Genomic DNA, 26,771 nt, shown 5'->3' with positions numbered 1-26,771 from the left:
AAACAGCGGCGTTATGATTGATGGTGCTTTTCTGACTCTGCACCAAGAACTGCGGCACCAAGGCAGCGGCAAAACCTCCTCGCCGGCCACAAGAGTCGCGCTGGCGACCTGTGGGGCTCCTCCGTGGGAATCTCCTGGTGCATGAGCAACAAAAATTCGTCTGAAAGTGTGGTGTCCTCTCGTTCTCTGTGTTTTCACTGGGAGCTACAATCCCGAGCTGCTAGTGATCAGCCATCTTGGATCTCTCGCTTATATATATATTTTAAGACAGGAGGTTGTTCTGTTGCCCAAGCTGGAATACAATGGTGCAATCATTACAGCTCAAACTCCTGGGCTCAAGGAGTCTTCCTACCTCAGTCTTCCAAGCAGGTAGAGCTAGAAGTGCGACACTCTGCCTGGCTACTCCCTCCTTCCTTCCTTCCTTCTTTCTTTTTTTTTTTTTTTTTTTTTTGGTCAACGTCTTACTATGTTGCTCAGGCAGATCTCAAACTTTGCTTGTTTTCTTTATATTCTTTGGAGTGCACCAAGCATGTACTTTTTTTTATTATTGTAGTTTAAGTTCTGAGATACAAGTGCAAAAAGTGCAGGTTTGTGACATAGGCATACATGTGCCATGGTGGTTTGCTGCACCCACCAACCTTTCATCTACATTAGGTATTTCTCCTAATGCTATCACTCTCCTAGCCCCACTCCCCACAAAACGTCCCAATGTGTGATGTTCCCCTTCCTATGTCCAAGTGTTTTCATTGTTCAACTCCCACTTATGAGTGAGAACATGCAGTGTTTGGTTTTCTGTCCTTGTGTTAGTTTATTAAGAATGATGGTTTCTAGCTTCATCCATGTCCCTGCAAAGAACGTGAACTCATCCTTTTTTATGACTGCGTAGTATTCCACGGTGTATATATGCCACAGTTTCTTTATCCAGTCTCTCATTGATGGGCATGTGGGTTAATTCCAAGTCTTGCTATTGCGAACAATACATGCATGTATTTTAATGCTATTTAATGGTATTTAATAAACTGAAGAAAATTCTTTCTCCAGGTAGTGTCCATATTTGAAGCTTTAGCCTCACCAAGCCCTGCTGCAACAGTGCACCATTTAGGTAGCAGACCTTTGGTTAAGGCTTTCTAATCTGCTCCAGTTTTCACTACAACCAAAATGCCAAGCCCTTTGCAAAGAAATCATGCCGAAAAGAGTTCATCCCCATGTATATTTCCACCTGGGAGCACCATCTCCCCCAGGGCCACTCAAGGTGAAACAGTTTTGTTACATACTCAGCATCAACTTGGTCCTAAAATCAGGAGATGTTCACCCTTCTCCACCGCAGTTTCCAGTGTTCCCTGCTTTGTAGAAAGAGCCCTCTCGAAGCTGCTGGGCCCCAAAGCCCTAGGACCTAAACCACCATTCAGGAAGCGAAAGTTTTTTCATCACTGCGACAGACACCCAGGCTAGAGTCCTCAGCCTGGACTCAAAGCTCTAGCCCCAACTTCCTTTTCCAGTGCAACCTCTCCACTCACTAAAAATTACTCTCTCTCTACCCAAACTAGACTCTTTGCCCTTCCCTGAACAGCGCTGGTGTTTCCCCACCAGTTCAAACTCGCACGCCAAGCTCAAAACCACATTCCCACAGGCCAGACAAGCGCTCTTTCTCCTGAGAGCCGGCTCAGCCCTGCAGGATGCTCTCTTCTTGCACTGATCATCTGCTGCTTTATACGGAAGGCCTTCAAGTGCCTCTCCTGCCTCCACCCCCTGCCCTTCTAGGCTGTAGCCTCCTTGGCGGCACAGACTGGTGCCCTGTTTCCATATCCCTCACGCTGTCCAGTTCAGCACTCAGCAAACATTAGCTAAGTGCAAGATGCATCCTCAGGTTTCTAAGTCAGACCAGGGCTTCATAGCAGCTCTACTGGCATTTGGGCTGAACAGTTCCTTGTGGTGGGGGCTGTTCTGTGCACTGTGAGACGTTCCGCAGCATCCGTGTGGCCTCTCTCCACTTGATGCCAATACCAGCCTTCCCCCTCTCCCGTCCTCACCCAGGTATGAAAGCCAAAACGAACTCCAGACATCGCCAAATGTCCCCTGGGGGGGAACCACCCTCAGTCAACAACCACTGCTCTACACCAATAGTTCTCCGCCTGTCCACCCATTTAGATTCGCCTAAACGTTTACCCTCAGCCTGGACGTCAGGGGGACCTAGATCAAATCCTGGCTCTGCCACTCCCTTTGCAACCCTGGACAATTCGCTTCACTTTTTTTAGCCTGTTTTATCATCTTAAGATGAATAAATACCACTTCTCACACACACTTGTTGTGAAGATTAGATGGTCTGCAGTGTGACCTAGAAAGAGTTTAATAAATGGTCTGAGTGGAATTTCCTTTTTTTTTTTTTTTTTTTTGGACGGAGTTTCGCTCTTTTTACCCAGGCTGGAGTGCAATGGCGCGATCTCGGCTCACCGCAACCTCCGCCTCCTGGGTTCAGGCAATTCTCCTGCCTCAGCCTCCTGAGTAGCTGGGATTACAGGCACGCGCCACCATGCCCAGCTAATGTTTTTTGTATTTTTAGTAGAGACGGGGTTTCACCATGTTGATCAGGATGGCCTCGATCTCTTGACCTCTTGATCCACCCGCCTCGGCCTCCCAAAGTGCTGGGATTACAGGCTTGAGCCACCGCGCCCGGCCTCTAAAGTTGCTCCTGAAGCACCAGAGCGAGGAACTGAGGAAAGCTCGCTGTGCCGCCAGGGGGCGCCACCACAAACCACATCGGATGAGTGGCGCCCGGCTCCAGCCTTGTTTCCCGGCCAAAGTTTGCAATGTGGGCCTGCGTCTGAGCTACTTAGTGGCTGGAGGAAATAATAGCTCCTCCATTCCCAAAATAATTTTCAGAATAAAATCTAATCTTATTTTATATGCTCCCCCCACCTTTTTTTGAGACGACGTCTTGCTCTGTTGCCTAAGCTAGAGTGCAGTGATGTGATCTCGGCTCACTGCAACCACCACCTCCTGGGTTCAAGCGATTCTCCCGCCTCAGCCTCCCGAGTAGCTGGGGCGGCTGGTCCCCACCAACAAGCCCAGCTAATTTTTGTTTTTAGTAGAGACGTGGTTTCGCCGTGCTGGCCAGGCTGGTCTCCAACTCCTGATCTCAAGTGACCCTCCCACCTCGGCCTGCCAAAGTGCCAAAGCATAAACCAACGTCCCCGGTAGCTAGCATTATTTATTATTTATTATGTCGCTGATATTGTCGAAAAATCTGCCATTGCGAGCTCCTTCTGGTTGGTTTCTGTGCCTTTTGACACAACTCCATCATTTTTCAAGCAGTTCCTTACTTCTGGCCCCACAAGATGCTCCAGGCTCCTCTTGGGCTTTCCTGACCCAGCTCTGGATCAGCTGCTTCTCCAGGGAGCCCTGGTTCCTTTCATGGGGAAATGGTGTTTGCAGACCATATCCCACTGCTAGTAGGTGCCAATGCTTCTATGCTCTCTAGTGGCCGGAGCTGAGAAATAACACACATGCACGCTAGTGTGTTGTTAGTCATATTTCACAAATTAGGTAAATGAGGCACGAGAAAATGTAGGCGACTTGACCAACATCACAGAGAAAATAGGTAGTGAAACTGGGAAATAAAAACGACGGATGCGCCACAAATCCTAACAAACGAAATTAACTTTTTTTTTTTTTTTTTTTGAAACAGATTCTCATTCTGTCGCCAGGCTAGAGTGCAGTGACACGATCTCGGCTCACTGCAACCTCCGCCTCCTGGGTTCAAGCGATTCTCCTACCTCAGCCTCCCGAGTAGCTGGGATTACAGGTGCCCGCCACCATGCCCTGCTAATTTTTGTATTTTTAGTAGAGACGGGGTTTCGCCATGTTGGCCAGGACGACTCGATCTCCTGACTTCATGATCCCCCCACATCAGCCTCCCAAAGTGTTGGGAGTACAGGCGTGAGCCACCGTGCTCGGCAGAAGCGAAAGTAATTTCTTCACACATGCGCGTTAGCAGAAAGCCACAAGCCCAATATTCCAGCATAGACACTCTCTGGAAAAAAACCAGAATTCTATAGCAATAACCATGATGATAACCATCATATACTCATCACCCACCTGCACTGGGCTCCCACAGCAGCTCATTCATTCCTAACAAGTCTGCAAGGTGGATTTTACCGTTCTCATTTTACAAATCAGGGATTCAACGCTCAAAGAAGCCAATGACTTGTCTAAGTCAACACAGTTAAGTGACAGAGCCAGTAGCTGACCCTAGATCTATCTGAATATAAAGTCCATGCTTATTCCACTATATCAGCGTTTCCCAAAACTGATTTTAGGTGAAACATAAATAAATTTTGTTTAACTTTAACCTTTTAATGAGTGATAGGGAAAAACATCAGCTCACATCAAATCTGCAATTTCATGAACAATATTGCCTAAGATGAAAATATTTCGTCTTCAGCTCCTGGCCTCAAGCAATCCTCTCCTCAGCCTCTTGAGCAGCTGGAATCACAGGTGTGAGCCACTGAGCCCTGCTAAGACAAGGATGTTTTGTAAACTAAATTTAATTATTTTTAAAAAAGTATAAAGGTGGTGCAAGCTATAGAGAAAATCACAACGTCAGTCTGAGGTCTGGGTGACATACCACCACAGCACCATGCAGCTTCATTCTCAGCCACTCCCAGGAAATTAGGGTCACATAGCACTGCAGAAAGAACAAATAAGACTCTTAAGACCTGGGCTCTACCCCTAGATGTGTCCATTCCTAGGACCCCAAACATCTCTGTGACCTCCTTTCTGGGAGGAAATCCAACCTTTGTGAGAACACTGGGAGCATCCTGGACACATAGAGGGGTTTCTCTGTCACAGAGAAAATGACACCAGGTTTGAGGATAGCAGGGACTCTGCCTGGTGCTGACAGACCCAAGACCAGACACAGCAGAGGTCAGCACTGGGGGGGGGGGATGGTCCTGTTATGGGACAGGGGTCCAAATAAACCTTGCTTCTCAGAGCCTCTTCTGGGGAGCTGAATACAGACAGAAAAGGAAGAGGAGGAGGGACAAAAGAGGCAGAAATGAGAGGGGAGGGGACAGAGGACTCCTGAGCAGAGACCGCACCCATGACCCATGTGACCCTGGAAAGTGCTCCCGCCCCGGGAGGAGGCTCAGCACAGAGGGAGGAAGGACAGCAGAGCCGAGAGTCACAGCAGCCCTGACAAGAGCGTTCCTGGAGCCCAAGCTCCCCTACACAGAGGACGACAGAGAAGACAGCAGAGACCATGGGGCCCCTCCCAGCCTCTCCCTGCAGACTGCATGTCCCCTGGAAGGAACTCCTGCTCACAGGTGAGGGGAGGACTCCCTGTGAGTGTGTGGGAGGAGGGAGCACAGAGACTGGCTGGGGTCTCCTGGGGAGGACAGGGCTCTGGGAGGGGACAGAGGGCTTCTGTTGATGGCTGAGGAGACAGAACACCAGAAAGGCACAGGGGTCACAACAGGAAAGTCACATTGAACTGGGACTGAAAAAAAGGAGGAAAATCAATTCAAAATGTTTTTCAAGTTAATCATCATTGGTCACTACAATCTGAAAAATGATAGGAATAAGAACTACATCAGGGTGACACTCCAAATAAAAATAGAACCAGGGCACTAAACAATGCCCTTACCCACCAATCCAAAGTTGAAAAATAACCACCAGGTACACTCATTAACTCAGCCACCAGTATTTGCAGTTTTAGTCGGTGACATACAACAAGCACCAGACCAGTCTCTGCCCTCATGGAGCTCACGCTGTCATGAAGAGGAAAACACACACACAAAGAGATCTAGAGTGTGAGGTCCGGTGTTGACAAGCGCCCTGGAGGGAACAGAGCCGGGAAAGGTCAGAAAGGGAAGACCCAGGGTCTCCAGAGGAGGTGTCGGGGAGGGGTCTCCCTAAGATGCCCTGATGTGAGCAGGATCTGAGGGTGGTGGGGAGGGAGCCGTGCAGACCCCTGGGGAAGGGCATTCCAGAGAAATGACAAGGTCAGAGGCATTTAAGGGAATGGGAGTCACCCCTGGGGAAGAGGATTCCACACAGGGAAATGCCAAGGCCAGAGGTGCTGAAGGAATGGGGGTCACACTGCTGACCTTGGTCCAGCAGGACACACGCACACACACACACACACACACCCTAAGGTGGAGGGGTGGAGACCTACTCAGGACCCAGGGCCCCATCCTTCCATCCCAGTGCACAGTCCTAATACTGACTGATGCTCTCTCCTGTCTCCTAGCCTCACTTCTAACCTTCTGGAACCCGCCCACCAGTGCCCAGCTCACTATTGAATCCATGCCATCCAATGCTGCAGAGGGGAAGGAGGTTCTTCTACTCGCCCACAATCTGCCCCAGAATATTGCTGGCTTCAACTGGTACAAAGGGCAAAGCGTGGACGGCAACCGTCGAATTATAGGATATGTAATAGCAACTCAACTAACTACCCCAGGGCCCGCATACAGCGGCCGAGAGACAATATACCCCAATGCCTCCCTGCTGATCCAGAACGTCACCCTGAATGACACAGGATTCTATACCCTGCAAGTCATAAAGGCGGATCTTGTGAATGAAGAAGCAGCTGGCCAGTTCCGTGTATACCGTGAGTATTTCCCCATGACCTCTGAGTGTTGCGGTCAGTCTGCTTCCCACACACGGGATTCTCAGGGCTGGGCTGTGCCTGTGTCCCCCTCTGCATTACATCCTGTGTTAGGGTTTGGGTATTTAGTGCAGGACACACACAGGGGAGATGAACTTCCACAGATCAGAATCCCCTTCCTGCATCCAGACCCTGCAGACACTCGCTGCAGAGGAAGGACAGTCTGATGGGGGGACTGAGCAGGGGGAGGTCCATCTCAGCCAAGCACCCCATGGTCTCCCCATGCACCTGACCCTGAGAAGACCCTGGAGAACTGGGTCAGGGCTGGCCTGAGGGGCCCCCTGGGATCCTCACTGAGAAGCTCTACTCTTCCTAGAGCTGAGCCCCTGTGCAAAGCCTTGTCCTTGGTTCCTGATTCCAGGTGATCCTGGGGAGTCTGTGCCAGGGCTGTGTGGTATCCTCCTGGGCAGGGCTGACTGGGAGCAAGGATGTGACTATCCAAGGGCCATGACTCCTGGAGTTGGCCACCAGCCGGGGCCCAGCACCCAGAGCCTCATCCAGTCAAGGACAGGACCTCTTCCTTCACTTGAGGCTCAACATGGAAAGGACAAGTGGAAAAAATTACTAGGGCATGAGCCCACTGCCCTGGGGGACACAGGTGGCTCCCTGGGAAGTTCAGAGTCCCCAGAGGGAGGAACAGAGAAGAGAGGACGCTCCTGGCAGCTCCTTGTCCACCAGGGATCAGGCCCAGGGCCCTGTCTCTTGAAGGCAAATAATCATAGGTGCTCTTCACTTGGACAGCTCCTCTGTGCAGAGCTGAGATCAAGTAATTATAAATATTTTGAGGTTAATTCACAAACAACCTCACAGCCAAATAGCATTTATCCTACTTATTGAAAGGAAATTGAGGGGCAGGGAGACAGTCACTAACAAGGGTCACACAGGCCATAGGTGGCAGATTAGAGACATGTGAGGCCCGTCTGCAGCGAGAGCCGCCTCCTCTCCTCCACCGGGGGTGGGGGGCTGTTTGTTATGAGGCATCTGCAGACCGATACCCGTCGCGCGTTTGCTTTCTTTCGTCTTGGGCATCCACAGCTCAGAGAGGGAGATTCTGGTCTGGAGAGTGAGAAGTAAATAGAGAATTAGTCAGTTTTACACTAGAACTAAATCACCTTAACTGGCAAGGTCAATGTTGGGATTGTCCAGGCCTCTCCCCTCAATCCACAACCCTGTCACTGCACCTGAAATCCTGTTTCCTGATGTGTCAGTATCATGGAAGGAAAAAGGAGAGGACTTTGCCTTCTATCCCTATTCACACCCTGCACCAGCAGAGGCCCAAAGGGAGACACACGCTCACTCAGGACTTCCCTCATGAGGAAGGGAAGAAAGGAGGAAGGAGGCCGGGCGTGGTGGCTCACGCCTGTAATCCAAGCACTTTGGAGGTCAAGGCGGGCAGATCACCTGAGGTTGGGAGTTCAAGACCAGCCTGACCAATATGGTGAAACCCCGTCTTTAAAAAGAAAAAAAATATTTAAAAAAAAAAAAAAAGAAAGGAGGAAGGAATGAATGAAGGATCCATAACCTCTTAGAGACCAGTTCCTGGATGCAGAATCGAAGGAAGTTCTGGCCACACCTGTTTTTTTTTTTTTGTTTTGTTGTTTTGTTATTGTTTTTGGAGACAGAGTCACACTCTGTTGCCTAGGCTGGAGTGCAGTGGTGCCATCTCGGCTCACTGCCACCTCCACCTTCCAGCTCAAGCGATTCGTGTGCCTCAGCCTCTGAGTAGCTGGGATTACAGGTGCATACCCCCATGCCTGGCTAATTTTTGTATTTTAGTAGAGATGGGGTTTCTCCATGTTGGCATAGCTGGTCTCGAACTCCTGACCTCAGGTGATCTTCCCACCTCGACCTCCCAAAGTACTGGGATTACAGGCATGAGCCACTGAGCCTGGCCAGCCACACCTGTTTCTTGTCCCTCAGGGACTGAGCTCCATGTTCCATCCCTCTGAACCCCTGTCCCTAAAGCTACCCCATCTCATGTGACTCGGGGGTTTCTTGGTCATTGGAGGGTTTTCAGGTCTCCCTGCTCCTGGTCTAAGGCAGCAAAGGGGCTCCTGGGCCATGGGGTCTCTGAGCTCACTGTAGCTCCCACCGCTTACTGCCGTAAATATCTCTGGCTCTTTCTGCCCCTCCGTGTCCCTCATCTTCCTCTACCTTCATTCTAGCTGGGATGCCCTGCCCTGCACAGCTTCCTCCCACTCTTAGGCCTTCCGCAGAAAATCCCTCTAACAAGGCTGGCTGTCCTGTCCCCTTCCCACTCACACTGTGTCCTGATCCACCTCCCAGGCAATAGGGAAGGCACAGAAATCAGCCTTAGCAGCTGCTCCTGCCGGGCTCCATCATAAGCCAATGTTCCCAGATCACCAGGAGAACGAGCTTCCATTGTGTCCCTGCCCAGGGTTCTTTCCCCCAGTGAGGCCGACATGTGGAATAGGCCATGGGACAGGGACAATCAACTCCTCCATCCACTCTCTACACTGACTCACCAGGGGGTCAGAGGCAGAAGGACAGGTCTGCAGTCCCCAAAGCCCACGTGCTCATTTCACCCATTTGACTCCCGTCCTCATCTTGGAGTCTCACGTCCCCCAGTCATTCCTGGGACCTTCCCCAGCTGGAGCTGGCCAGGCAGGTGCTGTCTGATGGGTTTCCTGCCCATGCCACATACACCTGCATCCTCACCATGATGCCATTGCCATAAGGTGGGGTTCACTAGACTGAGAAGTGCACCAGTCACTGGAATCGCACACAGACTCTGCCCAGGTCAGATGAGCTTAAACTCTAGTTGTGTTTTCTGAGGTTGAGAGGAGAGGAAGAGAGCATTTCACATGCCTGTTTTGGGCTCCTCCCCTATTTGCCTAACTCTGCACAGGAATGGGGGGCAGGGAGCACTTTCTAAATTTGCTAACATAACACAGACCACTTCTGCTAATTTGGCATCATCCTCCATTTATGCAATTGACACACCTAAGACTTCCTCTCTGACCGGTTCTACTCCCCTAAAAGGACTCGTAGGCTTCTCCCTACTCAGGGAGTTGCTAATTTCAAACCAACTTCAGCATCTTCATTTGAGGACAATGTGATCCTGCTGGAATTCACAGCACACCTAAACCTTAGTATATTATCAAGAAAAAGACTACTACTTCCAGCAATTGATCTTCAATCTTTAGGTCATTAATAACAATCTCCACTTATGGAAAAAAATGTTCCCCCCCAGTTTCTTTTATTTTTTACTATATTCAGAACATAACATGAGGTCTAAGGTCTAAACACGTTTTTTTTTTTTTTTTTTTTTTTTTTTTTTTTTTTTGAGACAGAGTCTTGCTCTGTCTCCCGGACTGGAGTGCAGTGGTGTGATCTTGGTTCACTGCAATCTCCCCTCCTGGGTTCAAGTAATTCTCCAGCCTCAGCCTCCCAAGTAGCTGGGACTACAGGCATGCTCCACCACACCCAGCTAATTTTCGTATTTTTAGTAGAGACGGGGTTTCACCATGTTGGCCAGGATAGTCTCGATCTCTTGACCTCATGATCCACCTGCCTTGGCCTCCCCAAGTGCTAGGATGAGGGTGTTTCTCCATATTACACCTGCAATCTATAGATAGGAGTGTGATTGGGGGGGGGGGTTAATCTTTAACTTCCAGACTTTGCTACTGACCTCATGCCTCCTATGTCTCAACTTTTACTTCCTCCTCCATTGAGACAAGAGACAGGAAAAAGGAGTCTCTTCCCTCACCAAGCCTTATGCATGAGTGATACTCAGTCTGTATGAACTATAGCACCAAGCTGAACAGCAAATCTCTAGAACCTCCTCATCCTACGTAACTGAAAGTGCACACCTACTGACCAACTCCCCATTCTGCCTCTCCCAACCCTTGGCCGCCACCATTCTACTCTGATTCCATGAGTATGACTACTCTAGGGACCTCATGTAAGTGGAATCCTATGGTATCTGTCCTGTGAGTGACTTATTTCATTTAGCACAATGTCCAATGAAAGAAAATATTTGCAAAACTTCTTCCCAAATTTCTGTCTCATACCTGTCAAACACACAGGATCCTTGAGGGTCAGATTTCCAGCAGCTCATGCTCCCTCTTTCCACCACTCAGTTCTGCATTTGCAAACGTCCACATGTATTTCTAGAAAGATCCACAGCGTCCTCACCTGCCCTCTGCAGAAGGAGAAGAAACATGAAAGGCCAAAGACAAGGAACACAGTTCTGCTGTTAAATTCAGGCAGCTCCTGCCTGTCCCCCTCACTCTCTTCTAGATCATTCTCTGAATCTGCTCTATCTTTAGGGGTCACTGGCTCAAGTCAGTCATTATTAAACACCTGGGAAAAACTTGTGGTTCCACTGCCTGATGGCTGAACTGACCTCCAGGCTGGCCCCTTGTGTCCCCTGTGCTATTTCTGCTGAAACATCCAGTCCCAGGCCAGGCTGCACAGTTTTTTCCTCGGGGTTTAAGGACAATAAGAAGTCCCATCATCACCCATCACGAGAATGTTCTTGGAAAAGGAAGCCACACAGAAAACACCGCTAGGGGGGTGCACAGTAGGACTGAAGCTTGAAAAGACCCGGCACCTGAATGTTTCAGGTGAGGACCCCAAGGGAAGCCAGGCAGTCAGCTGGTCAGGGAGTAACCAGGAGAAGCACCAGGGGCTGTGACCCCGGGTCCTGAGTCTGTCTATGACTCAATGGTGCTGCTCAGTTCACACTTGAGAAAGTCTGTGCTTCTCCCACAAAGGGCAGGTGTTCTCACACAATCTGAGCCTCAGATCCTCGTGCTTCTGTCTTGTGACACATTTATCTGCCATAGGTTTTTAAGGATTCAAGTGGGCTGAGAGGTGAGGGATGCCAACTCTGATTGAAAGATGCCCGTGGAGGAATCACAGGTGCCACACAGGGCAATCTTCTGTTTTCTGCACAGCGGAGCTGCCCAAGCCCTCCATCACCAGTAACAACTCCAACCCCGTGGAAGACGAGGATGCTGTGGCCTTAATCTGTGCGCCTGAGATTCAGAACACAACCTACCTGTGGTGGGTGAACAATCAAAGCTTCCCAGTCAGTCCCAGGCTGCAGCTGTCCAGTGACAACAGGACCCTCACTCTACTCAGTGTCACAAGGAATGACGCAGGACCCTATGAGTGTGAAATACAGAACCCAGTGAGTGCGAACCGTAGTGACGCAGTCACCCTGGATGTCCGCTGTGAGTACCTTCTGTTCCTCTGTGACCCAGGCTGCCAGCCCAAATCCACATGGCCAGAGCCCAGGCCTCTCAGTCCCTCTCAGATCCAAGGACTCGGATCCTCACCCAGGCTGGCCATGACTTCCTGCCCCAGGCAAACCTGAGCAGACCAGGCCTTGACCAGTAACAGGAGGGGAGGGGCTGCTCCTGTCCTGGGAGGCTCAGAGTTCACATTTTCTAATGGGACAAACAGGTGAATGTCTCAGACTTTGGCTAAGGGGACTAGCGGGTGTTTGGTTGAGACTTCAGGGTTGTGATATGACTCAGGCGGACGCTGTGGCCCTTCCAAAGACCAGGAACGTCTGCTTCCCTCTAATGACATCACCTGTGGCTTTATTCTGTTTCCTGCAGATGGCCCAGATGTCCCCACCATTTCCCCCTCAAAATCCAATTACCGTCCAGGGGAAAATCTGAACCTCTCCTGCCACGCAGCCTCTAACCCACCTGCACAGTACTCTTGGCTTATCAATGGGACGTTCCAGCAATCCACACAAGTGCTCTTTATCCCCAACATCACTGTGGGTCACAGCGGATCCTATATGTGCCATGCCCATAACTCGGCCACTGGCCACAACCGCACCACAGTCAGGATCATCACAGTCTCTGGTAAGTGGATCCATAAAGCTTTGGCATCACGTTTTCAGGTGGAGTCTGGTTTTCAGAGAGGAACCAGGAAGAAATTTTCTTTCCCAATCTGTATTTAAGGGGCACAAGCAAATCCCACATTTTCCCCCGGAACCCTCCCAGTTCACCTCTGCAGACTCTCTCCCCCGTGTTTTTTTTATTTCTCATGTCTGACTTTGGGCCATCCTGAAATGCAAGGAGAGGGTTCCCTCAGCCCTGAGCACTGTGAAGTAAAAGGGGCTTCACAGAGGAAGAAGGAGAAAGGGTCCTCAGGGGCAAGTTGCTTCTCTCTGTCACCAACAATTCCCTTTCTGTCACCTCTTTGTGTTCTTTTACCTACTTCATAAGCTACAAGGGACAGGAGGCTTTGAAATGAGCTCGCATGTTTTCCTTAAAAGAGAGGAGGAAGCCCCTTGGGTGATGGAAGAACAGCTCAGACTGCCCCCGTCTCTGCTCCCAGCTCTCCCAGTGACTGACCCTGCCCTGAAGCCACCTAAGGTGGGACAGGGCATATGGAGAAGGTGCCCAGGGGGTCTGTCCTGAATCAGGCAAAATCAAGCTGCAAATAAATCAACACCAAAGCCTCCCCTGGGTCAGGCTGCAGGAAGATGGAAAGATGTGGAGCCTCAGGGCAGACTCCGGAGCTTGTCCTGGCTCTGAAGTCACCAGCTGTATGAGGCTGTGGGAACAGCACATGGGACACAGCACAGAGGACAGTGTGTGATGCTCTCTTGGAGAAATCAGGAGATTCACTCACAGGGACCCTGCATGGAAGGGAATGAGCAGTGTGAAAAAGTGTGTATTTACAGAGAGGGTAAGACTACCAGCCACTTTTTCGCCCGGGTTTTTTGAAAAGACGGGGTTCCCCAGGGAGGCCAGGCTGGTCTTGAACTCCTGACCTCAGGTGATCCACCCACCTCGGCCTCCCAAAGTGCTAGGATTACAGGCATGAGCCACCGCGCCCAGCCTGACTACCAGCCACTTTATATCTAAATAGGACTTACCATTTTAACCTTTCCCTGTGTGCAGGTCTGTGGTATTAAACACATTACCACTGGCTACCATCACCACCGTCCACCCACAGAACTCTTTTCTTCCTCTCAAAATGAAACTCTGTTCCCATCAAACTCCTGGCCAGAGCTAGGAGGATCATTTGAGCCCAGGCGGTTGAGCCTGCAGGTAGGCTATGATCGAAGCTCTGCGCTCCAGCCTGGGTTGGGCTACACTTTTTGGCACTGCCCATGCCCGTCCATGCAGAGTCTCCGTGAGTGTGCAACAAATTGGATAACCTAGATGAAATGGACAAATTCCTGGGAACACACAAAAAATCTGAATAGACCTATAAGTAGTAACAATATTTAGCCAATCAATTATTAATCACACTCTTGTAATCATTATTATTCATCACACTCTTGCAATCATTATTATTCCTGTAGAATTGGTAGTAGCAATGTTATCATTTTCTCTCTTTCTTTCTTTTCTTTTTTTTTTTTTTTTTTTTTTTGAGAGTAGGTCTCACTCTCTAGCCCAACCCAGGCTGGAGTGCAGGGGTTTGATCATAGCTTACCTGCAGGCTCAGCCCCCAGACTCAAATGATCTGCCTACCTCAGCCTCCTAAGTAGCTGAGTCAACCCCCTGGGCTCAAGTGATCCTCCTACCTCAGCCTCCTGCAGAGCTGGGACTATAGGCATGTGCCAACATGCCCGGCTAGTTTAAAAAAAAAAATTGTAGAGACTGTATCTCCCTATGTTGCATAGGTTGGTCTTGACCTTCTGACCGCAAGCAATCCTCTTGCTGTGATCTACCAGGGTGCTTGAATTAAAGGTGTGAGCCACCATGCCCCCATTTTCATTTATGATTTTAGTAATTTGAATCTTCTCTCTTTTTCTCATAGTCAATCTAGTAAATGTCAATTTCGTTGATCTGTTTTGAAGAACCAACTTTTGGTTTCCTTATCCCCTTTATTGTTTTTCTAGCTTCCATTTTATTTATTTCAACTCCAATTATTGTTTCCTTCATTCACTGTCTTTGGGTTGAGTTTGTTCTTTTTCTATATCCTGAATCTGTAAAGTTAGGTTGTTGATTTGAGGTCTCTCTCTTTATTTTAATGTATGTACCACTATCAATTTCTTACATAAGATTTTTAACTTCTCTGAGCCTTCAGTTCTTCAACTGAAAATTGCAATAATTCTCATCACTAGGAAATGAATGGGAAAAAATGAAAATTGAAATAACAGTGCCTGTTCCATAGTATTGTTTTCAAGATTTCATGTAATATTTGATTCAGACTTCAGCAAAATGCCACACACAAAGAAAAGCTTCATACATATTAGCTATTATTATTAATACTGTTACCATTACCCTTGAAGTCAAGTAGTTCTAGAGCCAAATCCCAAATCTATCTGTCACTAACCATACGACTTTGGATAAGTTTTCTCATCACTCTAAGCCTCTGTCTTTTCATCTGTAAAATGGAAATTATGTCTACCCAAGAGGGGTTCTTGTATAAATCAAATGAGATACAGGTAAAGTATTCAGCACAGGGCCTGGCACGTAGGAGGTACCCCTCAACAGTAGCTAACATAGTGTTAATCATCAGCCTGAATTGACTGGTGAGGAATAAGCACCAAATGGAAACCCACCAGGACATGGTTACTGACTAAACATGGGAGAGAGGAGACAGAGTGCAAAGAATCAAGCCTGGTATGTTAGCTTTCATCCACTGAGATGCAGCCACAATGGGATTAGAGGTGCAAGATAATTCACTGGGGAAAGCTGTCGTGAAAGAAGGTGGAGTGGCAGTGAGGGGAGCCTAAGAGAACCCTCAGACCATGATGCAGATCTGATTCCTGAGAAGGAGAAGGAGAAGGAGGGAAGTTTTAGATAGCAGTGCCATTCTGAGTTTCCACAAGACCGATGGGGAGTCCTTGAACCCCTCACCCATGACAGCGAAGCGGGGTCTCAAAGAGCTGCGCTTGCTTTCATTCCCCTGGTGGGAGCCCATAAGAAGTGAGTTATCTGTGCAAATAACATGGTAAATTCATAATGCACTAGCCTGGGCCTTCTGTCAATCAAGTCCCTGCCATAGAGACCCAACAGGCTCTTATTCATGGCTTCCACAATTGAGACACAGAAAAAGATGCAACTATGAAAAGATAGAAAGTTCTAATGAAATGCAAAAATAGCAATCCGTCTTTCTCAAATTTCAAAGCCTTCAGAAATATCTGAGTGCAGAAAGACCAGGATGAAATTGACAGAAGACTGATCACCAACCTAGAAACCTAGTAAGAGAGAAAAAAATGGCAACCTTCCCACAAAACTAGTGTATTCCTTGAAGAAACAAGTCAATACTACTTCATGTTGAGAGCTGGTTCTTGGGGCACCCCACTGTAAAATAACATCACCTTCATTCCTTCTCTTTTTTTTTTTTTTCACTACCAGATAGTTCTCCTGGCCTCTCAGCTGGGACCACTGTCAGCATCCTGATTGGAGTGCTGGCCAGCGTGGTTCTGCTATAGCAACCCTGGTGTATTTTCAGTATTTCAGGAAGACTGGCAGGTATGGTGGCCTTTCCTCTTGTCCTATTTCCTGCACAGCTGACCACGATGCTTGGGAGAGGGAAAAACTTTTTTACTTATATCTGGGACTGGATCTCCTCCTTCTACCCCAAAACTCCTGCTTCTCACACGAATTCCTGCTGGTCTCTTCTTCCCTACTCTTCATGCTCCCTGTACCCCACTGTCTATTAGACATAATGATCCCCAGCCTCTGCTCATTTGTTTCCCAGGTTCAATACATTGTCAGTGCCTCTTGGTCCTCTAGTAACATCTCTCACTTGGGTTCTTCTCTCCGTTCCCATAAACCTCAACAGCTGCTGAAAGTCCTGCTTGACCCCTTGTTGCCAGTGTCTGAAATCTTCCTTGCATATCACCTTCCTAAAATCTAGTTCACTTGCCTACTCAAGAAGCCACAGGGGCTACTGTGATCTATCAGATAAGTTCAAATTTCTTCTCTTTACTAATCCTTTCTACTTCCTTTACCTCTACTTTGCAGTATAATTCCTTTATCTTAGTTACACCTGACTCTCTACACATCCTGCCCCTTTACCCCCTATGCACATAGAATTCTTTTTTCTTGTTTTGTTTTGTTTTTTATAGTAGTGTGAAAACAGATGTACATAGAATTCTTAGTTTCAATGTTACACCTAAAAACAGGGTGATCTTCCCTCCACCACCTGTGCTGTGGACTCCCCCACACCGTTCATCACAAGCAACTTATGTCATGGAGAACAAAGACTGTGTAGCATTCACATGTGAACTTTGGACTCAGGACACATCTTGCATGTGCTGAGAACCCTTTACTGACAATCAGTTCATGTGTGCATAACAGATACGGAAATGAAGAAGGCATAAAGCATAGAACAGAAGACCAAAAAATAATCATAATACCCAACGAGAAAGGAATGAGTGCCACAAGAAATCAGAGAAATCTGATGGGAAATATAGCTACACATTGGAATCACTCAGAAACATTTTTAAAAACTGATGCTCAAGCCTCAACCATAAATTCTGATTTACTGGTCTGGGGACCCAGGCATTGCTAATTTTTAAGTCTCCCCAGATGCTACTAGTGTGTAGCCAGGATGGAGAACCCCTGTTCTAAGCGGAAGGAGTGGTTTTTAGCTAGGAGTATTAGAATTGCCTCTGGAGCTTTTTCTTTTCTTTTCTTTTCTTTTTTTTAAGAGATGGTGTTTCACCATCTTGGCCAGGCTGGTCTTGAACTCCTGACCTCGTGATCCACCCATCTCGGCCTCCCAAAGTGCTGGGATTACAGGTGTGAGCTACGGCACCCGGCCCGGAGCTTTTTCAACATGTGTAGTCCCGTACTTTGTTGGCCTTATTCATTAATGGGCTCCACCAAGAACTCAGTAATCTAATTGAGAAACAGAAACTGAATGGAAAAGACATATTATTTGATATGTTAAATTATATGGGAAGCATTGTCAAATGATAAGTGATGCTGAACCTTCTCTAAGTTACATTTATGGGTATGTTATTGATGTGAGTGTTCCAAAGATTATGTGAGATTCCCAGAAATCTAACAGGTTATCAGCCATAATACCATATGCCACAGAAGTAGCTAAATATCCATGTGAGTTGCATTCTTGTCATAATGAACTCTACCCAGGTTTGTAATCATACTCATTTTCAATCTCTTTGTCATTCACAGACGATTGGTTTGATTCTTCCTTAAAGCATTTGCAATCAGCCACCACCCAAAACTGCTTCTTCATTGAGGATATTTACAGAAAAGACTCTGACATGTACTCTTGAATACAATTTTCTAATAGCATTAAAATCGTACCATTGGACCATTTAAGAATTTCCAAAATTTTAACAAACCGATAGCTTCATGAGACTGCCAACCAAGAGCAAGCAGAGAAAATAATTAATTTCATGGGACTCAATGATAATAATGAAAATAATATTTTAAAGATTTTTTTATTTGAAATCTTGAGGATTCTTTAAGTGTTTTGTTTCCCAGATTTCAGGAAAAACATTTTTTCTTTTAAGCTATCTAGAGTTTACAGTAATTTAGTAAAGTATACTTTTGTGAACAAAAATTGAAACATTTACATTTTCTCCCTGACTGCTCCAGAATTTGGAAACTATTCATGAATATTTATATCTTTATAATAATATAGTTATTTCCACAATACATATAGTTAATATTAATATTGATTATCATAAAATAATTACTTATAAATATATTTATTTTTGCAGTTTGTGATAAATAATAATAATTCTAATAATTATTTAACAATTATTTAATATTCTAATTAATTTCATTAATGATTATTAATGATTATAATTATTAATTAATATGATATAATAAAATAATATAGTTATTTGCTCAATAAAAATCTGCTCCCTTCATAACAAAGATACATTTGAAATATTGGTTATATTACCCAGGCTTTGACTGGGATGTTATATTTGAGAATATACATACATGCACCCATAGGCACTGAAGCAAAATCTGAAGTCGGCCTTGGCTTGGCTTCCTCATGTCGAGAGGTTTCTAAAAGTTTAATCTGAGATTCCTTATAAAAAATTCCAGAAAAGCAAAATTAAAAAGACTCTATGTGGTCAACTGCTACTCTCGCTGCCCTTAAGTAAGAACGAGGCCAAGTTTGGTGAGACCAAACTTATTCAGAAAACAAATATGTCTTACTGGGATTATCTTTGGTAGAAACAGAGATGCCTGTGGAGAGAAAAGCTATGCTGAAAAAAACTAGAGTGCACCTGCGATGACATCGCAGCTCTGCTTATTGCTTTTTAGTTTTCATTATTCACCTGTAGACTGGACTGGACCCTGGATTCTTCTAGCTCCTCTGTGGGAAATAGAAAAGTTTCTCTTCAAAGTTTCCTTCCTTGTTAAAGAATGAATCATGTGTTAGAAATAATAGTTTGTTTTAAACACTTTCTTCAAAGCCTTTTTGCTCATAACTCTTTGTTAAGCCCTGTCGTATGCAGCTGTTAGGCATGCTCATAGGCACATAGTACATTCTATGTCCTTGTGCTTTAACCGAGATACCTGTGCTGGACGTGCTCACAGGCATGTCCCAGCTCACAGCCTATGCCCCTTCCTTATTTAGACTTCCTTTTTGTTCTCCGTTGCTTTTGCCTGTTTAGAAAAGTTTTAAGTTGTTAGCTAATCGAGTTTGGTTTAGAATGTGAGGTCTGGCTCCCATCAACAGAGATCAGACACAGCAGTAAAGATGACCCCAAATACGTAAAGGGTAAATATGTCTGCTTTTCCTTTGTTCATTGTATTCTCCCGGCAAGATGGCTAACGGGAGCACCTTTACTACAGAAAGTAAAGATTGCCTTGCTGAGAGAACTTTTGTCTCAGTGGTGATTTTTCTCTGCAGCACCAAGCATCTGTTTCCAATGTCATTCCCATTCCCATTCTATCCCTCCAATCCCATTCTATCCCATGGAATCACTAAGAACAAGGTCTGTTCTGTTCCTGAAGCTCTGTAAGCTGGAGGTGGGGAAAACCCTCATGCTGGCCAGGTGCAGTGGCTCACGTTTGTAATTCCAGAAGGAAGGCAAAGCAATTTTTTGTTGTGGGTGAAGTTGACAAAAGGTACCTGTATTAGGCACCCACAAGAAAAATTTGCTTTGCCTTCCTTCTTTGTCTCACTTTTCTGTCTGAATCACAGACAAGAGCGCAAACTTTGAGGTGAAACACATGAGCTCTGCTATGAACTGGCTGGATGACCTGGGACCACTCACTTCACCTCCCACGGCCTCTTCTCATCTGCAGCACAAGGATGACTCTGACTGCATCAGGAAATGACAGTGAAAGAGAAACTTAGGATGTGTAAAGCCTTAGACACAGAGACTGGTACCTGATGAGCCCTTGGTAAACATTCCCTTCAGACCTTTCCTTTCACCCTCACCCATCTGCTCCTTTGTCTTCTTTCTCTTCAGTAACTTAGACAGTCTACTCTAGCAGTTAGCAAAGAAGCCAACTAGCCATTCTCTCATGATTCTGCTGGAATGTTCTTGTGATGGAGTCTACTAGCCACTCAAGAAAGCCCACATTATTTATAAGAAGAGATCTGTTTAAAACAAGAGGTCCTTTTTATGTTCACATAAAATGTATACATACAGCCAGGCACAGTGGCTCATGCCTGTAATCCCAGCACTTTGGGAGGCCAAAGCGGGTGGATCACCTGAGGTCAGGAGTTCAAGACCAGCCTGGCCAACATGGTGAAACCCTGTCTCTACTAAAAATACAAAAATTAGCCAGGCATGGTGACAGGCACCTATAATCCCAGCTACTCAGGAGGCTGAGGCAGGAGAATCGCTTGAACCCGGGAAGTGGAGGTTGCAATGAGCTGAGATCGTGCCACTGAACTCCAGCCTGGGCAACAAAGAGCAAAAGAGCAAAACTGTCTCAAAAAAAAAAAAGTATACATACATCCCCTTAACTTACACATACCAGTCCCAGTTCTGTCCTGTTAACTTATCTGTGCATTTCCTTATTCACTCTTCTTTAGTCTTTATAAAGTAGGATAGCACAGAGACAAAAGTAATGATTTAAGCCACAAGAGGGATTTACTTTGGCAAAACAAATGCTTTCCATTAAAAAGATCAATGTGTGTGGTTTTTTTTTTTTTTTGGCAAAAGGTATGCTAATTTGCAAGGCACCCCTGAAACCTGTTTTCAGGCTTGGCTTTTAGAAAAATTATTTGAGCCTACAACACATTCTTAGATGCTCCCCGCCCCTACCAGGAGACAACAATTACCACAGAAGTCACGTTCACCCCACGTATTCCTGCTGTTGGATAAATGTATTTTCACAGAATGTTGTGCATCAGTTACTCCTCCCCAGTCCTTCCACTCCTGGAAGTTAAACTTCCTCCTTAACCATCTTCATCTCCAGCTGGCCTGCCAGGACTCTGGCTGGAAAATACCTCCCACCTGGATGGCTAGGGTGGCACCTTTGCCTATTCCTGTAATTATAATAGCTCCCACTGATGCAGCACTCACTACCCACCAGGCACTATCCTAAGAGTTTTCCGGGTATCTCCAGTCCTCACAAAAAATCCTGAGTGGGCTGGGCGCGGTGGCTCACGCCTATAATCCCAGCACTTCGGGAGGTGAGGCGGGCGGATCACAGGGTCGAGAGATCAAGATCATCTTGACCAACATGGCGAAACCCTGTTTCTACTAAAAATACAAAAAAAAAATAGCCAAGCGGGAGGCTGAGGCAGAGAATTGCTAAGGAGGTAGAGGTTGCAGTGAGCCGAGATTGCACCACTGCATTCCAGCCTGGGAGACAGAACGACACTCCGTCTCAAAAAAAAAACTGAGGCAAAGAAGTGAAGTAGTGTACCCATTGTCACCCAACTCAATAATTTAACCTCATCCCCCACCCATCTGCACAGAGGACACCATAAGATGTCCAAGGTCTCCTGAGTGACATCCACCTTCCAGAATGATTCTTGCGCTCTCTACTCTCAGGATTTGACAAACAGCCAGCATTTTGTTTTCTGTCTCGCCCTTCACTTACGCAGCTATTCCCTAACACCACACTCACAACTGCACAGCCCTGAATAAAAGCTGGCTTTTATGAACTTCAGTCTCTTTTGGAAGCAAACAGGGCCAGGTTCCCAGTCACATAAAAAGTCATTTTTACTCGACTGTCAACTATTTGCACAGCCATTTCCTGGCCACAAATGAGGTACACTAGAGACAGAAAGCGTATTGAGAAGGAAGTAGGAGGAGGGTGAGTCCCTGGAATAGTCACAAAGGGGAGAAGATTCCAAACCCAGCAGCAGTCATAAAACACACCCAGAGTGTGTGGCCTTTGAGCAATGACAGCCCCACCTGCCTCTTTCCATTTCTGGTGGCCTCCGACTTCCTTCTTAGCCTGTTCCTCCCGGCCCTGCATTCTTAGGTTAATACGAATGGCCTGGGAGCTGGGGCCAGACCACAGCACACAGTACTGAGTGGTGGGGTGGAGGAGCTGAAGGGGAGAGGAGTGCTGGACTCATGGGGACCTGACTCACCTAGGAACACATCACCTGGGCAGGGAGTGGATTAGTGCAGGGCTCATGGTGGTTACTCATAATGAGTGACTGAGGCAAGGGTCTGAATCAATTGAGATTTATTAAGCCTGAGCTTGAGGGCACGCCCTGGGTAAACACGAGTCCTAGAAAACCTCTGTGGCTTTTGTTCTCTCTGAAGAGGTTTTCAGGAGGCCAGGTATTTGGGTTTCTTTGTTTTTGGGGTTTTCTCTTTTTTTTCTTTGCTTTTCTTTCTTTTTTTTTTTTTTTTTTTGAGACTGAGTCTAGCTCTGTCACCCAGGCTGGAGTGCTGTGGCCCAATCTTGGCCCACAGCAACCTCCAGCTCCTGGGTTCAAGCAATTTTCCTGCCTCAGCCTCCCAAGCAGCTGGGATTATAGGCACATGCCACCACGCCCAGCTAATTTTTGTATTTTTAGTAGAGACAAGGTTTCACCATGTTTGCCAGGCTAGTCTCAAACTCCTTACTTTAAGTGATCCACCCACCTTGGTCTCCTAAATGCTGGGATTACAGGTGTGAGTCACTGCACCCTGCTGAGACCAAGTATTTATACATTTCCTTAAAGCAGGGAAGGCAGATAAGAGGTGATGTAGGCAATAAAAAAATAAATCTTGCCAGGCGCGGTGGCTCAAGCCTGTAATCCCAGCACTTTGGGAGGCCGAGGCGGGTGGATCACAAGGTCAAGAGATCGAGGCCATCCTGGTCAACATGGTGAAACCCCGTCTCTACTAAAAATACAAAACATTAGCTGGGCATGGTGGCACGTGCCTATAATCCCAGCTACTCAGGAGGTTGAGGCAGGAGAATTGCCTGAACCCAGGAGGTGGAGGTTGCGGTGAGCCGAGATTGCGCCATTGCACTCCAGCCTGGGTAACAAGAGCGAAAGTCGTCTCAAAAAAAATAAATAAAATAAATCTTGCCTTTGTTATGAAGATAAGCATTATCAGTCAAAATATAACAGGCTTTAGTCTTAGGAACTAAGATTGCAAAACTAAAGTTACAATCAACAGGTTCTTGTTTTATGGGAGAATATACATCTTAAAAGGTTTTGAGGTCAACAAAGATCAATTTGTGAGGTCAGTCATCCAGAGATGCCTGAGACCTTTTCACCTGTCCATGGGGGTCTGGCTAAGGCACAATGCTGTGACACAAGGTTGTGTAGTAACAGCTATTCATTTTAGGAAATAATGGTGTTGCATGATTCAGTCTCCAGGTTGAACTTCCCTCTGGCATAAAGAGTTTGGGAGTTCTGAAATATTTTCCCCTTTACATTTACCGCCCCCCCCCTTTTTTTTTTTTTTGAGATGGGGTCTTGCTCTGTCACCCAGGCAGCTGGAGTGCAGTGGCACAATATCAGCTCACTGTAAACTCCTTTTTTTTTTTTTTTTTTTTTAAAAAAAAGCTGGGGTTTCACCATGTTGGTCAGGCTGGTCTTGAACTCCAGACCTCAGGTGATCCGCCCGCCTTGGCCTCCAAAGTGCTTGGATTACAGGCGTAAGCCACTACACCTGGCCTGTAAACTCCACTTCCAAGGCTGAAACGATCCTCCCACCTCCACCTCCCAAGTAGTTGGGACTACAGGCACATGCCACCACACCTGGCTAAATTTTTTTAATATTTTTTGTGGAGACGGGTTCACCATGTTGCCCAAGCTGGTCTTGAACTCCTGAGCTCAAGCAGTCAACCCTTCTTGACATCCCAAAGTTCTAGGATTACAGGTATGAGCCACCACGCCTGGTCAAAAGTACTCCCCAAAATCTTTCACAGGAAGCATTATAGAAAACATGAGTTTTGCCAGGCATGGTGGCTCATGCCTGGAATCCCAGCACTTTGGGAGGCTGAGGCGGGTGGATCACAAGGTCTGGAGTTCAAACCACCCTTGCCAAGATGGTGAAAACCCATCTCTACTAGAAATACAAAAATTAGCCGAGCATGGTGTCGGGCACCTATAATCCCAGCTACTCGGCAGGCTGAGGCAGAGAATTGCTTGAACCCAGGAGGTGGAGGTTGCAGTGAGCCAAGATGGCACCATTACACCCCATCCTGGGTAACTGAGCGAGACTCCATCTCAAAAAAAAAAAAAGACAGAAAACATGAGTTTTTGGTTCATGTTTCATCTGATCCTACGTTACTAGGAAGGTTCTTTCTTAGGACATTGTGTCTCATGGAGAAGGGCATGAAGTTCATTAGATCATGCCAGCCTGGGTGACAGTGAGAGACTCCATCTCGAAAAAAATATATATATACACAAAGACTTCAGAGTTTTGATTTTAGAACTTTAGCCATGGGACTGGTAAAACTCACTAATTTAAAAGGGCAATTGGATTAAAATTGCACCTTTGGAGAAGCCCTTACCAAGTTTTAAGAAAAAATGGGTAACAAATTTAAATCTCAAGGCACTGAGGGAGAATTTAAGCTTTCTCAGAAAATGTAGGTGTGTTACAGCAAGATTAAAAATAGATGCCACCTGTGTTAATTCACAAACAATAGACGCCAAGGTAAGACAAAATGATAGAAATTTACCTTAGGATTTTATAAGGAGACCTATTTTATTTAGATAGGTCACTTTTAATTTAGTGTGTGTTTTCCAGCTGGACCACTGAGCTCAGGATGTGACCCATTAAGGAAGAAGGACAACAAAGTATTTGCAGTTTGTGGGGCCTACTAATTTAAATATGGAAAAAGCAGGCACCGTTGGAAAGCAGAGCATTTAAACCTTTAAACATTGAGGATTCCACTGAATCCCAGGTCCCCAAAAATAGGAAGATGCCACAGGACCATAGTGTGCAACACTTCCACAGTATATTTTGCTACAAAGGCTTTTTTTTTTTTGGAGATGGAGACTCATTCTGCAGCCAGACTGGAATGCAGTGGCGTGATCTCGGCTCACTGCAATCTCTGCCTCCTGGGTTCAAACAATTCCCCTGCCTCAGCCTCCCAAGTAGCTGGGATGACAGGCCCAGCTAATTTTTTTGTATTTTAGTAGAGATGGAGTTTCACCATGTTGGCCAGGATGTCTCGATCTCCTGACCTCATGATCTACCCGCCTCAGCCTCCCAAAGTGCTGGGATTACAGGAGTGAGCCACCGCACCCAGACAAAAAGGAATTTTTCTAATTGTTTAAACCACATATTTCTTTTCTTTTTTTTTTTAAGACAGGGTTTCACCGTGTTGGTCAGGCTGGTCTTGAGCTCCCGACCTCAGGTGATCCGCCTGCCTTGGCCTCCAAAGTGCTTGGATTATAGGCGTGAGCCACCACTCCAGGCCTAAACCACATATTTCTTATCTAAACATGCAAAGAAATGAGTAGCCCTCTGAAGGAATAGCTGTTTATTGTAACCACTGTCAGTCATCTCCAAAACTGCAGCTCTCACCCCGACCCAGCAGCCGTCGCACACACAGGGTCAAGTATTTTTACAGATGAAGTAATCTCTGATACTCCCAGAGGCCGAAGACATCAGGTAACACAACAGAAAAAAGCAAAGGTTTAGACCCGAGAGGAATCTGTTCATTTACAATTATTGGGTCTTCATGAAAGCCTGTGGCCTCTTTTCTGTTTTCCTGGAGAGCTCTCAGGCTGTTAGAAATTTTTTAGGTCCGCTCACATGGCATCGAGGGTAGCGACAGGAAGGAGGGACACATAGAAGTCCATGGAAGAACAATCCTTAAGAAAAAAAGCAAACAGAGAGACCAAACACATAATTCAAAATATTTTTTTTTTTTCCGCTATGGAGTTTCGCTCTTCCTGCCTAGGTTGGAGTACAATGGCATGATCTGGGGTCACCACAACCTCCACCTCCCGGGTTCAAGCAATTCTAAGCAATTCTCCTGCCTCAACCTCCCAGGTAGCTGGGATTAAAGGCATCCACCACTACACCCGGCTAATTTTGTACTTTTAGTAGAGACAGGGTTTCTCTGGGTTGGTCAGGATGGTCTCAAACTCCTGACCTCAGGTGATCCGCCTGCCTCAGCCTCCCAAAGTGTTGGGATTACAGGCGTCAGCCCCCATACCTGGCCAAAATATTTCAGTCAACTGGAAACAGAGTTTTTTATTTTATTTATTTTTTTTGAGACAGAGTTTCACTCTTGTTACCGAGGCTGGAGTGCAATGGCGCGATCTCGGCTCACCGCAACCTTCGCCTCCTGGGTTCAAGCAATTCTCCTGCCTCAGCCTCCCCGGTAGCTGGGACTACAGGTGCGCACCACCATGCCCAGCTAATTTTTGTATTTTTAGTAGAGACGGGGTTTCACCTTGGAAACACGGTTTTAAAAAAAAAAATACAAAAGCAAAAAAGTGGGAAAGCTTGAGTATCCATTTTTAATTAAGCTGACTTTTAACCATAGTGCTTTTTTTGAGTCCTTATCAGACTTTAGCTGGGACAAACAATTGATATTTCTAATTTTTGAATTTTTTTACCAAAGATTCTCTTCCAACTAAAACTAGTAAGTCTTAACCAGGGCATCTCCACAGAAATGAATGACTACACCCCAAAAAGCCAAAAATTACACAAATATCAAAATAAAATGGGCCAGTCCCCTGACCCAGAATTCAGCCCAGGCCACAGCAGTGGAAGCATGGAATTTTAACGACTAGAAGACAGGCTGGAGCGGCTTTAACTCTTACTCTCTCAGGAGATCTA

General features: G+C 46.4%; 1 protein-coding gene and 1 long non-coding RNA gene across 8 annotated transcripts in view; one reads left to right on the top strand and one right to left on the bottom strand.

Annotated features, from left to right (window-relative positions):
- The window catches only part of LOC116530843 (carcinoembryonic antigen-related cell adhesion molecule 6-like), a 75,777-nt gene that overhangs the window by 47,536 nt on the left and 1,470 nt on the right, over positions 1-26,771 (top strand). Inside the window, exons 1-6 of one of the 7 annotated variants that reach the window (XM_032249280.1) lie at positions 5,041-5,321; positions 6,248-6,607; positions 11,587-11,865; positions 12,256-12,510; positions 15,970-16,086; positions 17,758-17,870. In XM_032249280.1, coding sequence (XP_032105171.1) covers positions 5,258-5,321; positions 6,248-6,607; positions 11,587-11,865; positions 12,256-12,510; positions 15,970-16,046 — 1,035 coding nt within the window. In that variant the 5' untranslated portion in view covers positions 5,041-5,257 and the 3' untranslated portion in view covers positions 16,047-16,086; positions 17,758-17,870. Of the gene's footprint in view, positions 1-5,040; positions 5,322-6,247; positions 6,608-11,586; positions 11,866-12,255; positions 12,511-15,963; positions 16,087-16,685; positions 18,270-26,771 lie in introns of those variants that run through there. The other 6 variants (XM_032249278.1, XM_032249279.1, XM_032249276.1 and 3 more) reach the window with 6 other exon arrangements.
- Positions 6,640-11,984, bottom strand: LOC116530873. Its single transcript, XR_004260165.1, has 3 exons — positions 11,874-11,984; positions 10,699-10,829; positions 6,640-7,720 (listed from the first exon to the last, which is right to left on the bottom strand). It is a non-coding gene; the product is annotated as an uncharacterized LOC116530873 (long non-coding RNA).

Source organism: Sapajus apella, unplaced genomic scaffold, assembly GCF_009761245.1.
Source record: "Sapajus apella isolate SASKATOON/1434 unplaced genomic scaffold, GSC_monkey_1.0 scaffold68, whole genome shotgun sequence".
In the NCBI taxonomy this organism is placed as follows: domain Eukaryota; kingdom Metazoa; phylum Chordata; class Mammalia; order Primates; family Cebidae; genus Sapajus; species Sapajus apella.
This window is presented reverse-complemented; position numbering and strand designations above follow the sequence as displayed.